The following is a 15074-nucleotide window of genomic DNA, read 5'->3' on the forward strand; positions in this document are numbered from 1 at the left end:
ACCCTTCTCTTTATATATTTTTCATATTACTCATTTTTACTCGATATGAGATTTCAAACTCATTGAATACTAACAATCTTCCCATCAATAGGTTTACAAATCATTTTTTTCTTATATATCAATGATCTTATCATTATTTCCTGTTGGAACTTTTGACACATATTAAATCCTAACAATGTCCCTACACTTGTTGTAGGAATTCAAACTAATGTTCATTGCTAACCATTTGTGACCCTCAGTCTCCATCCATTTATATACTAATTAACTTAGTCATTTTTATCCTTCTAGAAACCCTAAACCCTAAGCATGAAACCCTAACCCTAAATCATACAACATTCCCTAAATCTTAAACACTAAACCATAACTGTCAATAACTACCATGTAATTTACTGATTGGTGCTGCGAACATTTTGTTGTTAATGATTTAAACGTCGTCAACAAAAAGGATCAAATTAAACATAAATTACGAAATTAGGAATTACATTGAATATTCGAAAAAAATGAGTCTCATATTAAATAAAGTTGATGAAAATAGGGACCAACAGTGGTATTAAGCATATTATTAACATAAATTTTAGCTTTTCGTTAGAAAAATAAAGTTATAAAATAGACTTTTATAAATTAGACATAAAATCTACACAAATAAAATTAGACGGACACACGGCTAATGTTTTCTTTAGATTAAGAATAAAATAACGAAAAATGAAATAAAAATAGAGAAATAAGAAAATTAAAATGTAAATAAAACACAATGATAAAAATACTTTATTTACATGAATAGAACCAAAAAGTATTTATTTTCTTAACATAATTTTAGTAATTAAAGAAATAAAGTATATATTATGTTATTTTTTCTTAACATCAAATTAATTTAAATAAAATAATTTGACGTCATACAAAGTATTTCTTTTTCAGATATAAAAAAAGGTTGATTTTCTTATCATTTTATACTAACTGGGGTGGTGATATTCTGTCGGTCTTAAAGAAAAACCTATCTTTCTCTCTTTTTTTTTCTTTTCCCCAAAAAAAAATATAGAAATTAGATTAGTTTATCCTAAATCTCTCCTTTCTTTCTGAAAAAATAACGGTGTAAATGATATGACATCTTTCCCAATAATTTTGAGTTCTTTACGTCTTCATTTCATTGTAGATTGCAATGATCATATTGTACTATTTAGTCTGCAACATATATCCAACAAACCTCAATTTGTCGAGTTTGCAATGAATGATTGATTGCCGTTTTTTTTTGGAAGTTAACACATTTGAATGGTGATAACACAATCTGCAAAATTTCACCACACTGGGTAAGCCTAATAAGATTGTCCAACCTCATTAAGGGGAAAGTGAAGTTTGTCATGACGACTGCTAACTCAATTTTTAATGCTAATCTTTGCCAGTGTAGTATTAGTTGGATTTGGATTTTTTAAATTAATGGGGTGTTTAGAGAGTAAATTTTAAATTTATAACAGTTATCAGAAATTTATCTGTTTATTATAACTATGAATTAAGTCTGTGTTATTCAACTAGAGCTTCTTCATCTCAAATAAAACGCGTTTTTTCAGTTACACAAAAAATTGCTAGCATCTACCAGAGCCACACTTTCAGCTAATATTTTGAAGGGATAATATTTCATAATCTCAAATCATTAACATCCTGCAGTTTTCAATTTGATTCTAGAAATGATTAATTATCAAGAGAGAGGAAAGAACAAGAGAGCATGATATCTTATTGGGAAGACAAGATCCCCCAATTTTTTGAAATGCTGTTTGCAGAAAATTTGTATTCTTATCTCACAATTCAATGATATTTGCCCCCTGCCACCAGACAAAATGTATGTTCTATTGAATATTCAAAACAAATTTTTTTAATGGGAAATTCAGCATTCAATGATATAAGAAATGTTTAATAATAACGATGATGAAAAAATACTTTGCTACATTCAAATTACGAAATTGCTTGAGAAATAATTGTAAAATTTATCTCATTGCTTTTAACTAAGAAAAATAAGAGCAAAAGAGAGAAGTATAAACTAGAGTAATATTACAAACAAGACAAAAAAAAAATGAAGAGCTTAATTGATCTATGGTTGATGTTTTGTTCTTCATTTCTTTTTCAGTTGTTATGTTTATGTAGATCCTGTTAATGACAATGTCACTCCTTTTGGGTAGCATGCAATAATTCGGAACTAACAAATAGTGTTGTTAAATAATGTTGTATAGACAATATAACTTGGGAAATTATGGTGAGATAGCTTAATATGGATCACTACTTGTAGAATTTCTCAATAAAAAATCTTCAGTCACCTTTTACTTTCATATGTGATGTTATCCTCCTTAAAGCAACATGAATATCATTAATATTAGGATGTGATGGATCTCCTCCAACGAAATAATGGACTCTGTTTCCAATCTGCAACCAACTATGAGCACTTTGTTTCTTAATTCCTTGCTCTTTCATCAGAACCCTGATTCTATGAACATCCTTCCACTTGCCAGCAGCAGCATATATATTGGACAGCATAACATAAGCACCAGAATTATTAGGATCCAAATTCAAAATTCTTGTAGCTGCCAGTTCCCCCAATTCTACATTTAAATGAACACTACAGGCCGCTAGCACAGCACCCCAGATGCTGGAATCTGCCTTGAATGGCATTTCATGGATAATTTTGCAAGCTCTGCGCAACTGACCTGCTCGACTCATCACATCAACTAAGCAAGCATAGTGTTCAGGCCTTGATGGAATGCCATAATTATGAACCATCAAACTGAATAGATTCATGCTCTCGTCGACTTTCCCAGCACGACAACACGCAGATAATAAACTCAGAAAAGTTATGCCATCAGGTTGAACACTGATTGTCACCATCTGGTCAAAGTAGAAGCGTGCTTTGTCATAGAGACCATGCTGAGCAAAGGCAGCAATGATAGTGTTCCATGAAATTACGTCTGGATGGGAAATTTGTCCAAAAACTAGCTCAGAATCAACAATGCCACCGCATTTGCTATGCATAGTAATCAGATTATTACTCACCGACAAGTGTGACTCAAAGCCATGCTTAATTACAAGAACATGCACCTGTCTTCCTTCTTCAAGTGATGCGAGACTGGCACAGGCAATGAAAACTGAAACAAAAGTCACATCATCTGGTCGCATACCAGTCCTCATCATATGTGAAAACAAATTCAGTGCCTCTTCCCCTCTCCCATTTTGAGCATAACCTACAAACGGTGAATCGATTGTGAAAAGATGGAATAATAAAAGAAAAAATATGCAATGACAGAGTAGAAGAAAACAAGCTCCTCCTTCTCCTAGGAATACATGTTATTATTTTATTTTTTCTACAGTTAATAAAAAAATGTGCTATAAATTGATAAGGCTTTTTCAAATTGAGATTAATTTTAGAGCAAGCCAGGAACACTCCCCTTTGATTTAATTTAAAAATATATTGTGATCTAGGTGCCTTTACTGAAATTTAGGGGTTTACACACTTTTTTACACACATTTTACATCATAGACTTAGGTTCGTTTGTTTATACTTAAAATTTATTTCCTGATCCAATGTGATTTTAGATTATTTTCAAGTTCTATCTCTAATCTAAGCAGGAAGGAGTAGGTTTTTTCCCAATACCTCATAGAGTCAAACTCAGACTTAACCAAAGGCATGCTAGAATACATGCTCTTGCAGGGTAAAGTTTTCCTTAATCTTGTTCTAGAAAAGAAATCAATAACAAAATAACTAGAATCCTAATAACCTACCTTATTTCGTTTGTGTCTCTATCTATTTACTGAATTAAAAACCAAACAGTTTTCTCAAGGAGTAAGACACCTAATGATATGCCCTATAAGGTATAATAAATTATCTTATTAAAATCACGGACACTGTTCGGCATCAAGCTAAGAACTAGCGGATGCTACACATGTTTCGAATATTACAGGTTCGCATACCCGTTATGATTATATTCCAAGATATGCGATCTCTGCATCGAATCTCTTCAAACAAAGCTCTGGCCTCTTCCATCTTCCCTTGTTTACAAAATCCAGTAATCATAGCGGTCCTCGCCACGTCATTCTTTTGCGGCATTCTCCCAAACACTTCCCGTGCTTCCTCATACAACCCATTCTCCAGCAACCCATTGATCATCACAGTCCACGACACCGCGTTCTTCCGAGGCATCGCTTCGAACAGTGCCCTCGCGCGCCCAATCCCACCCTCCACTCTGGCGTACGCATCGACCATGGCGGTATACGACACGACATTCGGATGCGGCATCTCTTCGAAGAGCCTCTGCGCATCCCTCACGCGTCCGAACCTCGCTAGTCCCGAGATCACGGCGTTGTACGAGGCAGCGTTCTTCTCTGGCGCCGCGGCGAAGTAGCGAAAAGCGTCATCGAGGTCGTCGTTTTGGATGCACGCGGCAATGATGGAGTTCCAGGAAACGACGTTTCGCAGCGGCATGGAGTGAAAGAGTGTTTTGGAATGTTGGATAAGGCCGTTTTGTGAGTAGGCGGAGAGCATGGAGTTCCACGTGACAAAGTCTTTGGTGGGCATTTCGTCGAACAGTTTGCGCGCGGCGTCGACTTTTCCAGCGCGTGAGAGGGATGTGATCTTGAGATTGGCGAGGTAGACATCGCGAGTGGAGGAGAAGAGCGTGGCAAGCAGAAAGAGGGAGTGTCGTCGTGCAAAGATTGGGTTTGTCAGCGAAACTGAGACTATACCAGTGAGCATGGAGTTTCTGCAACTCCAACTTTTGTAGTTCCTTTTGTTTTATATCGTTGTATCTGCCAAATATATCTTACAGTAATTATCCAAGGTCTTTTCATTCACTAATCAAGATATTATAAAATTTCTTTTTGGTGATTTAGTAAAATAAACCACATGGGTTTAAGCTTTTGAATTTTATTTTTCTTTCTAATTTCACTAAAGAATAATGAGCATTGTCTAATCAGAAAAAGGCCTTCAATATTACCAAAAATTCTCTCCTAATAAAAACTTTGGTGCTTTCTTGATTTTCAGTCCTAACAAGAAAATAACAATGTTTAAAAAATGTTTTAGAGTAACCGTTTATACAGGATGATGATAGATTGGCCTTGGGGCTCCAACAGAAATAAAATAATTTGATTTAAACTTACATTAGTATGTTATTTGATTTTGATTCTCAAAGATTTTCTGAACACAAGATGATAACACTTTTAAGATTGTTATTTAATACTTCGACTTGTCCCTTGTTAGTATTTTAAACATTGTTATTTGTTTCTTTTGAAAAATATCGGTGAAATAGAATTTGCGACATGAGATAGTTATTTTCCGTCTATCAGATTGTATTATCATAATAACGTTATTGTATTTCGTGTGACATTTCTCTATGTAAGTATGATGGAGCTCTGAAATTGAATATACAAGATAGGTAATCTACTTTGGAATTTTGAAAGAATTCGTTCTTCCTAAAATACATCCTCCTTGATCAATGATGATGTTTAAATACCGTCCAATTCTGCTAAAAAAGATAAAATTAACAATGAGTTTCTGTTTTCTTCTTTTCCTTTTCAAAGCTATGAAGTATGAACAAATACAACTAACTTTAAACTAACAACTATCTTGCCACACTAAAAATACAAAATTATCTTGCCACGGCCAAACAAATGAAAAATCACCAGGCATCCATGATGACCTAACCTTGACAGAGTAAAGAGCAAACCACCAAATACAGTATATATATATATATATATATAGAGAGAGAGATCAATGAAGCAGGTGGGGTCGAAGTACGCAACACAACAAGCAGAGGCAACCATTACCAACAACTTTTTTTACCAGACAGCCCAGGACCCCACATAAATACTCTCTGCCCTGTCGCCCGAAAGGTCAACTCATTATGCTTTTGATCTGAGGATCCTTAGCTTCCAATGCCTGCATGCAACCCTAACAGTTTAGTCGTTACTTTTTAAGATCCAATCTTATGTTTCAGTAAAGTGAAAGGAGTCAGCAACGTCAAAGTGCACGGCAAGTTGCACGACAGCTGAACGCACGGCTTCAGACGATGGTGCAACAGAAGTGGGTAGATGGGGTAAACAAATTGGCAGATACTGTTCACTTTCCTCAGGCGGGCAGAAAAAAGAGATCACGGATCGGCAGAATATGAATCTGTGTACATAAATGATACCAAGATGTCACACAGTATGTCCATTCAATAATTTTAATAGCGCTTAAAGTCCAAATAGCAGTTGACATCCCCCGAGACCAATCAATCACCGATTATAAATTAAAAGAAAAAAGAAAAAACTACATAGGCTAAAAAGTAAAGAACAAGCACCTTAGAATAAGCCGCCTCAAAAATGGATCACTTATAACCTGCGCCCATACTAAATTCATGGTAGTTGATGAGCAAAGACTTATTTCCCACTCAGTGAAAGCATTATCTATTATGTTCTCTGCTTCATTGTACACATCCTACAGGTTAACAAAACACAATTAGACCAACGATAATTGAAGTTAACTACAGATATGTTAAAGATTACTCGTGTTGCTTACTGTATCAGCCTCATTAGGGAAGACACCAATCATTTGGCAGAATGCTGACAAAGGACAAGTCAAAAAAAAGGTAAATTGGCTTCCATTATTGGAATTTACATCAGATGGATTCTTGAAAATTGGTCTTAAGGGTGAAAGGAATAAAGCAGCCGTTTCACCCCTTTCAGCGCCATGTAAAACCTGCAAAAATTTGTGATGTACACAATCAATCAAGGCTTGTCAAAGAAAATACCATGGGTCAATCAATTCTCAAGCCTAAGATTAACCGCATCCAATTTCCTACCAATTCCAACTTCCAACACATTTGCTATGGAAGAAGCCAACAAGCAAATATCCTACGCCTAAAACGAACTATAAAATCATTATATAACCCAGAAAGATGCTGTATTTGTCAGTTTTTTTGGTAAGCACACACGAATCATTGATAGTGGTCCTTTCTTTCCATCCATTTAACTCTGTCCTTGAAGAAAGTTAAACATTCATATTCAAATTGTAGAAGTTCAACAAGGCAGGGTTTCTGTGGTTGGTTAGTTAAAATTCAATTTCAAGGATTTTGACAAACCCTTGGACTACACAGTAATAAACTAATTACAAGTTTTATTAAGCCATTAAAAAGTACAATTAGATTCTGGGAATATCCTGAACAGCTCAACCTAACAAAGTTCTCACGCAACTCATACACAAGTTCTGAGTTATGACAAACCTGCCTTGAATGCATGGCTGTTATCACTGTCAATAATCAAAAAAAGAGGTTTCCGAGTGAAGGGGATAAGATCGCCAGGGTAGAGATTATTTGTACCTGATAATTTGAATAAAGCACATGTAAATGCAGCATCATCAGATATACCTTATTCTATATATCATTTCATCTAAACTAACCCAAAAATTGAGAAAATATAAAATTCTTTTAACGTTTCCTTGAACAATCTGAACAGAAATTTTATAGAGAATAGAATCAGAGCATCTACTTACCACTATTTCCCTTGGGACCAAACCACAGATAATTGTCATAATAGCCACTTTCTCTCTTGCCATTATTTTGAGTTTCAGAAAGTCCAGAATTCTGTCCATGGGAAGTCTGAGAAGAGACTCTGTGTCTTGAAGATTTGGATGAACCTCCAGAATTTTCTACCTGAGAGACATTATTAAGACCAGCGTTCCCTGCATGAATGATCATTAAGATAACTTACCTATTATAACAGGCATGAGAGGAAGACTATTTACACTTGAAAAAGAAAGAGAAAATGTAAACCTGAGGCTGAAAGGTATACTAGCACGACACTGTCTGGTGGCAGTTCCTCACAAATTGTAGCCATTACCTGCATAACATCATGAAGCTTATATAAGAAACAACAAATTGTGTTCAACGGCCAGTGAAAGATTGCGTATAAATAGGATGTAAAAAGCCATTTGTTTTCAACAAGTCAAATTTTTGGCATTGGTTCATAAATCAGATCATACAACACAAAAGAAATACCGAATGTATGTGTGCACAAATAGATAAGAGAGTGTATTATAAAAATCACTAAACTAACGAAGCAGACCAAAGGCAAACCAAAATATCCAAGTGATGATAGGAGAAGCCATAAAATTGTCATGCAATATCATCTGATATTGACAAGGTCTAGTTACCATGACAGTTTACTAATTTTAGTAAGCAGACAAGCAAGTATGTAATATAATCTTTCCAGTACACTTGAAAACTCACTGCTATCATATGTGTCACAGATGGACGGTACAGGGTAGCTTTTCTAGGATTAGGAGGTATATTTGGATCCGTCATATCTGCAGTGAGATTCATGTCTATTATCCCAGAAGCTCCTGAGTGATCAATTGTGTCACCGTTCTCCTTAGGTTTAAATGTATGCTTTTGGTAGAATGTTCCGCTAGGCTCCCATTCTAAACACTGTATCATTCTATACATGTCCAATGTAAGCTCAGCAAACTTGACCTGAAAGAGAGAATATACAAAGATTCATAAGCTCCAGTTCCTTTTTAGCCACTAAAGTAAATCAACAATCCAAATTTAAGAATCATCACAGTAATGTGAACCAGTATTAACCTCATTTCGATGATAACTTGTCAACAGGGCATCTTGAAATTTTAAAACTCTCTTAGCATGAAAACGAGCTACATAAGGAAGAGATGCTCGATGAGTATCAAATGTGGCACAATATCGCATGGGTCTGAAATTAAAGCCCTTATCAACTTTTGTGAAACGGTTAATTTCTTGCACCACTTGCTTCCATTCCTTAAAGTTAGTTTCCTGAAAAGAAATTATTCACATTCATAAGTCAAGCATGCAATATAGTACATATAATTTTTTCTCGAGGTTGAATAAAGGAATACAAAGCATCAACAAGTTCTGTTATAACAAAATTAATGAGATCTATTTTTAAAGAAAAAACAGAAGTTAAATATTAATATTGAACAATATGAATTAAAAAGTATAAAACAATCAGATTGAGAAGTGGAGGCTTGATTTCCAATCCTAAAGAACAACAACCAAAGATGTAAAGTTATAGGTAATTGATAACACCTGAAGCAGAACAATGCAGTGATGATCATGATATCGGGCCAGAGATAAAAAAGATAGAGTAATTTTACAAAGAAATACCAATCATAGTCTATAGGGCTGTTGTCATCATGCGAATAATAAAGTATCATTATTTTCTGCATAAACACTTTTGTTATCCTGATCATTTGATAAACTTATCAAATCAACACATGAAATGCATTTAGGAAATTCGGAACCTCGTGTTTTGTTTTGAAAAACTGACAGAAATTTTATTAGTATGCTCTTGTTTGACAAACTGATTTTGACCATAAAATCATAAATAAAAATCAATATTCGATTTAAGTAAAACAATTTTGACTGTCCATGTTTAGTGGTATGGTCCAGATTAACTCCAACATCTCACGCTCTCATTAAATAACTCTATAAATATGGTTTCAGAAGAAAATCACAACTGTACCAACAATGTTATTCTACAAAAAATTTCCCCGGCAATCAGTATAATGAATTGATCAACATATGTATATTAAGGATCTTCAGAATCGTTATTTTTGTTTTGCCATCTGAGAGTAATTTCATCAATGCACCAACAATTTATTCTAAAAAAAACTGGCCCCCACATGTACAACTTGAAATCCAGTTGATCCAGAGCATTACTATGGTTCTATAATGGGAGGCCATTTCTTTAGAAAAACTACAACTTGCTTTTCTTCAGTACTGTAAAACTGAGAACCTTCAATAACCTTGATATTTATCCTACTCCGGAACACCATAGTGATCACTTCCACAGTTCATACAATAGTCAGGTCAGCTATAACAGAAAAAAAAAAAAAACCTGAATCTTGCGGCTAAGCTATGAAAATAACCTATCGTAAAACAAAGGGAGCAAAATTTTGCTTAAATTAATATCCATTAGATAACCCATCGATTTTATCCTATGGAATCAGATGTCAATGAAACAAAGATTGAATTACTTATTTCAAAAATCTCCTACAGTGGGATTGCCATCAAACGATGAAACTAACGTAATTTAGTGACACGGATTCCATCCCAAAAACCGTGAATTCTACCATATTACATGCAAAAACACACAAGGTTAGGTGGGGCCGGTACACTACACAGATCAAGCCAGCATATGATCGCTGTTCTGTTCTATCACATAGCCCAAAACACAAGAAGCTAATCTAATCATCCTCAGGTTTTCACCTACGGAATCTAAATCAAGTATCACACAATGACCAGTAACAATTGATCTGCACGGAGCAGCTTCTAACTTAATCCCTAAGATAAAAGCATTTTCACTTTTCAGAAGAAAGGAAACACCAACCCACATCGCTTCACTCCTAACTACTTCATTTGCAGAAACAAAATAAAATAAAATAACTACACGCACATAAAAAAAGAAGATGAATATTATCAGCTCACTTTCCTCTCCAAAAGCTGAAACAAGAAATTAAAGCAAATTGAGAAGCGAACGAGAAAATGCATAGATTACCCGAAAGGTGCTCTTGCAATCCTCAACCAAAGCCCCAAAGCGTTCGACGAGGTGGTTAACCATCTCGGTCCGGTTAAGAATGACCGAAACAAGCAAAAAGCGCGCGTAGAAGCGCAACTCCTTGGAGCGAACACCGAGATCTTTGGCGTTGGGTTCGGATCCTTGGAAGTACCTTCTGCTGAGTATGGCCTCGTAGAAGACGTAGGCCTCGACGAGGAACCTGCACTCACTCGTCCTAGTGTACTGCCCGAAGTACAGCTGTCCGATTCGGCTCGCGATCTCGCCGATTTCCCACCGCTTCAGCCCGCACTCCACCAGCTTCGAGCGGTTCTCCTGCTGGTACTTCCACAACCTTGTGTACGCCTTGAACACCTTCTGGAACGCGTGCTGCTGCTGTTGCTGTCGGCTCGTGCCGCCTCCGTACGCCGCCACGTCTCGAACGCGCCCGAACTTCCTGTCCGCGCTCTCCACCAGCGCGCGGAACGTCTGCAGCGCCCGCTCCTTGTCCTCGGACATGCCTTCCAGAGAATCAGACAGAGAGAGCCTTCTTAGGTCCCCGTCCGGTGACTCTCCTCGCCGCCGGTCATCGGAGAATTCGAGAAAGTAGTGCTAACCGGAAAATAGAAACGAAATGCGCGTTTGTGTGTGTGGGCGTCGGAAAAAGAGAGAAACGGTGAACACTCAAGAGGGCGGTTACGCTTTTCGTTTGCCAAAGACTGTGTAAGAAAAGTATATAATATAATTTTTAATATTTAATGTTATAAATAACGCTATGTGCATGTGTTTTTTTTATTTATTATTATTACACTGCATTAATTATAAACATTAACATTTTATTAAATTTCATGTTAATGACTATTTGTAAGTTCATTTTTTCATTACAAAATACATCTATTAGTTTTACAAATGGTTAAATTTTACAAACCACATTTAATTAACCATTTTAATAACTTTTTTTATATATTTCTTTTATCGTCTTAATGTATATTCTAATCACATTATAATTTAGTGTTCCTCAAATTAGCAATATTATAACTCATTCATGTTTAATGGGTCTGAGGAAGAAATTCTATCACTCAGATTATTCATAGATATCAATTATCCACAAAGTTAATGAATATTTCATAATTAAAAAAACAGCATTTTGCTTGACTTATTCTTTTGAAAAAAATTAAAAATTATAACAATAATAGAAACCTGTCTATAAACAATAACATAAAATTGGTTTTCGTTAATTAATGAATTCTAAACTTGCGATTGTATTAAATATTTGAAATGAGAAGTGTATTATTACTGGTGGCAGTTGTATCTAATTTGAAAAATAATCATGATTAACGAGAGATACGTGTAATTTTATAAATAGAAAGTGTATGCCTCTGACATATATTTATAATATCTTAGATGTTAGAATATTCCGAGAGAGAAAAAAAAATGGAATTTACTGTTTATTTCGCTTTTGCTTTTTCGCTGTTTGAGAGATAATCGAATGATAGTGTTTGGATTTTGGATTATTTGCTGAAGGGACTTTCTTTCCAGCCAATTTATTTTGGCTTTTGTACTGAGGAGCGACCGATTTATTCATTTTCATTTTTGTTCTTTTTTTACGTGAGAGGTGAAAGCAATGGCAAAACCAGGACCAAAACTGGAAAAATCACGACCTTACAAATGAAATCCCAACAACATCAGCCAAAACAAACTTTGCTATAGGGTTGGCTCTTTCGTGTTTGGGGACAGAAATTATTTTATTATAACCAGTTAATTAATTACTTGTAGCAGATTAAGTAAGAGAAGGAATAATATGCTCAGAAAAACATTTGTGTCTGGTGTCTTTTTCAGAATTTTTAAAACATTAGACTTAATTATTACCCTTATTTTACTCGTAGGTATGGTACTGTCTTTTTTTCTTTTTTACGAAAAAAAATATAGTCAAAGTTTGGAATACAGGTATGCTTTTGAATAAAGAAAAACTGCTTTGGTAAACCAAAGACAGAGACTGTTTGTTTGAAGTTATTTGCTGGCACCAAATGAAACTAATTTATTTATTTTCGCTGTGTCAAACTAATGGCGAACCTTCTTCTCTCTATATATATCTGTTCAGGCTGCGTTGGCTCGTATTAAATTGATGCATCGTCCATTCGTTGCACCATAAATGCAGTTTTTGAGTGGTGGACCTTGATTCATTCATCATGATATCCATTAATTTGGAATTTAGTTATATGTCATTTTCAGTATGTAGCAATTACAATTGATAGAAACCTCACATTAGAGTATATATATTTATAGTTCTTCTTCTTACTGTACACAACAATTTTTATAGTGTTTATGAGTTGAGATTAAAATAGTTTTTAAATATTTTTTTTATTTGAGACACTTTTTAAAGTTAAAACGACAATACATCGAATATATAAAAATTAATAATTGATGTTAATATTATAACACTTTTAATATGATACTGAATTTAAAATCTAATTTAATTTTACATCATCATGTTTATAAGATAATATTTGTAATTATTTATATGTTATAAATTGACTTTATTAATAGTTGATGTAAGAGAAATTGAAAAAAAATTATGAAAAATATGAACAAAACCTTTAAATTGAAAAGTAAAAGTTGAGGTTTTTAACTGGCACGCATTTGAAAGGTTTGTGTTTTTTAGTGTAAAATTTTAAACTTGTGTTGTTAAGTGTGGTGGTGCGTAAAGATTTGTGCATAATGTGGCCAATGATATGAAACAAAATGTTAATCATTCTCTAATTGCTCGCAAAGGCATATATATGAGTTAATAATTGGGTTATGAAGTAGAATACACCCTAGCAGTTGGTGAATGATGTCACCGTTCACAGTGTTGTTTGGTTTTGTTTTGATTGGTTCAACGTGCCCAGATTGGAAAATTCTTATAATAATCGAGAACATGTCCAACCACTGAAAAAAAAATCCGAGATTGGAACTTGGGAAGAAGAACTTCGACATTGGACCTGGGATTCTTGTAATAATGATCTATCTTTTGCCTTTCATTCTTTTTCCTCCTATTTCAGTTGGTGAATCATGAGTTTTGAAGAAGTCCAAGTTAAAGTAGTCAATTTATTAATTTGACGCGTTTGAAAATGAGATTGAAAAATGGCATTGGGGTGTGTTTGATTGTAGCCAAAAAGGTTTTTGATGACATATATAGAAATTACCTAGTAAAGTGTTTTTATTTTGTAGCTTCACTTAAAAAATATAATAATAGTCAGAAATATGCATAATTGTGGTTATATAATGTGCCAAAATTGTTCTGTATCTCTAGCACAAGTTGAGAAGTGGACAAACATCATGTGACTTGGTTGACATCATTATTCTGTATCCCTAGCACAATCGAAAACCAAACCTTGATAGCCACCACCTCCCAAGTTACATCATGCAGTTCGGATGGTTACTATCTTGTACAAAATTCGTAGAAATCACGAGTTAGGAAGTTTTCCACTAAATACAAATAAGAAAGATGATCAATATCTGAATAAAATAATCAATAAATATATTAATTTAAAGTTTCATACTGTAATTAGTCTCGTAATCTTCTTTAGTTTCAAAATGTATATCAGATACTACGCAAATAAAAAATATTATTTTAATACTTGTAACTATTTATCGTCTGTTTGCAAATAACAAATAAAGTAAAATAATGACATTTTTTATTTTTTAAATTGATAAGAATTTGGGTTGGAACTCGTGAAACAAAGGAATGAAAAGTTTCGGTAAATTAATAATCAACTATGGTACGTTTGGGTTTGTCAAGAAAAAATAAGTGGCGCTTAATTAGCTAAATTATGAGCAAAAAGTACATTATTTTTAAATAAATTAAACTAATTTTCTCTTAAATAAAATTGGTTGAACTAAATTAAATTTTAATTTATGAAATTGAAAGCATGCTTTGAAATAATATGTTTGTCCATGATAGTTTAAAATTATTTTAGAATACTTTAATTTATCGAAATTATAATCCATTTTGTTCTTTCTTTATTTTCTGTAATATTTGTATATCAAAATAATCTAAATCATCATGGTATATTATAAATGATAAAATATAGTTCTATTAACTAATTTTCTAAAGATAATTATAAATTATTATACTGTATAGGTGCATGATCATATTCACGTAATAGACCGTAGAAATGATATTATAACTAATTTTAATATTGAAGTATCTTCTTCCAATTTTACTATAAAAATGACGGACAAATGATACAAAAACAAACACTTGAAAATACATAATCTATAATACTTATAACATTGACCCATAACCAAGACAATTACTATAATATATAATGAAAACTGGTAGGTGTAATAAATTATAGAGTTATGACATTTTTAGTCATTGATTTTTCTGATGAAGGACCATAGCAATAGTGTAATTTGTAAAGTGCACTCTCTCTTAAAAAGAAATTAATTAAATTACAAAACTTAAGTGCATTACAATATTTGTGTGTTGATTGTTAATCAATAAGTTTTAGCTAATTAACTTATATAATAAAAGACGACATTAAAAGTCT

At 33.7% G+C, this 15074-nt stretch overlaps 2 protein-coding genes across 2 annotated transcripts; both read right to left on the reverse strand.

Annotated features, from left to right (window-relative positions):
- Positions 1–2054: 2054 nt before the first annotated feature.
- Positions 2055–4827, reverse strand: LOC124828171 (pentatricopeptide repeat-containing protein At5g56310-like). The gene is made up of 2 exons (XM_088103470.1): positions 3949–4827; positions 2055–3221 (listed from the first exon to the last, which is right to left on the reverse strand). Exons 1-2 carry the CDS (start codon positions 4727–4729, stop codon positions 2296–2298), a joined length of 1707 nt encoding a protein of 568 aa, XP_087959596.1. The 5' UTR covers positions 4730–4827; the 3' UTR covers positions 2055–2295.
- A 634-nt stretch (positions 4828–5461) lies between these two features.
- Positions 5462–11257, reverse strand: LOC124828172 (uncharacterized). The gene is made up of 9 exons (XM_088103471.1): positions 10543–11257; positions 8595–8798; positions 8241–8483; positions 7785–7851; positions 7505–7693; positions 7240–7331; positions 6533–6712; positions 6315–6451; positions 5462–6145 (listed from the first exon to the last, which is right to left on the reverse strand). Exons 1-9 carry the CDS (start codon positions 11056–11058, stop codon positions 5959–5961), a joined length of 1815 nt encoding a protein of 604 aa, XP_087959597.1. The 5' UTR covers positions 11059–11257; the 3' UTR covers positions 5462–5958.
- Between the last annotated feature and the right edge of the window lie 3817 nt (positions 11258–15074).

Source organism: Vigna umbellata, chromosome 1, assembly GCF_029865625.1.
Source record: "Vigna umbellata cultivar VRB3 chromosome 1, Vumbellata_1.0, whole genome shotgun sequence".
Lineage (NCBI taxonomy): Eukaryota > Viridiplantae > Streptophyta > Magnoliopsida > Fabales > Fabaceae > Vigna > Vigna umbellata.

Coding starts and splice junctions, on each gene's coding strand:
- LOC124828171 (XM_088103470.1), bottom strand. CDS start 4,729: ATGCTCACTGGTATAGTCTCAGTTTCGCTGACAAACCCAATCTTTGCA. Junction 3,222..3,948: donor TTGGAATATAATCATAACGG/GTATGCGAACCT, acceptor CACCGTTTGTAG/GTTATGCTCAAAATGGGAGA.
- LOC124828172 (XM_088103471.1), bottom strand. CDS start 11,058: ATGTCCGAGGACAAGGAGCGGGCGCTGCAGACGTTCCGCGCGCTGGTG. Junction 8,484..8,594: donor CAAGTTATCATCGAAATGAG/GTTAATACTGGT, acceptor TCTCTCTTTCAG/GTCAAGTTTGCTGAGCTTAC. Junction 7,332..7,504: donor TGGTCCCAAGGGAAATAGTG/GTAAGTAGATGC, acceptor TCAAATTATCAG/GTACAAATAATCTCTACCCT.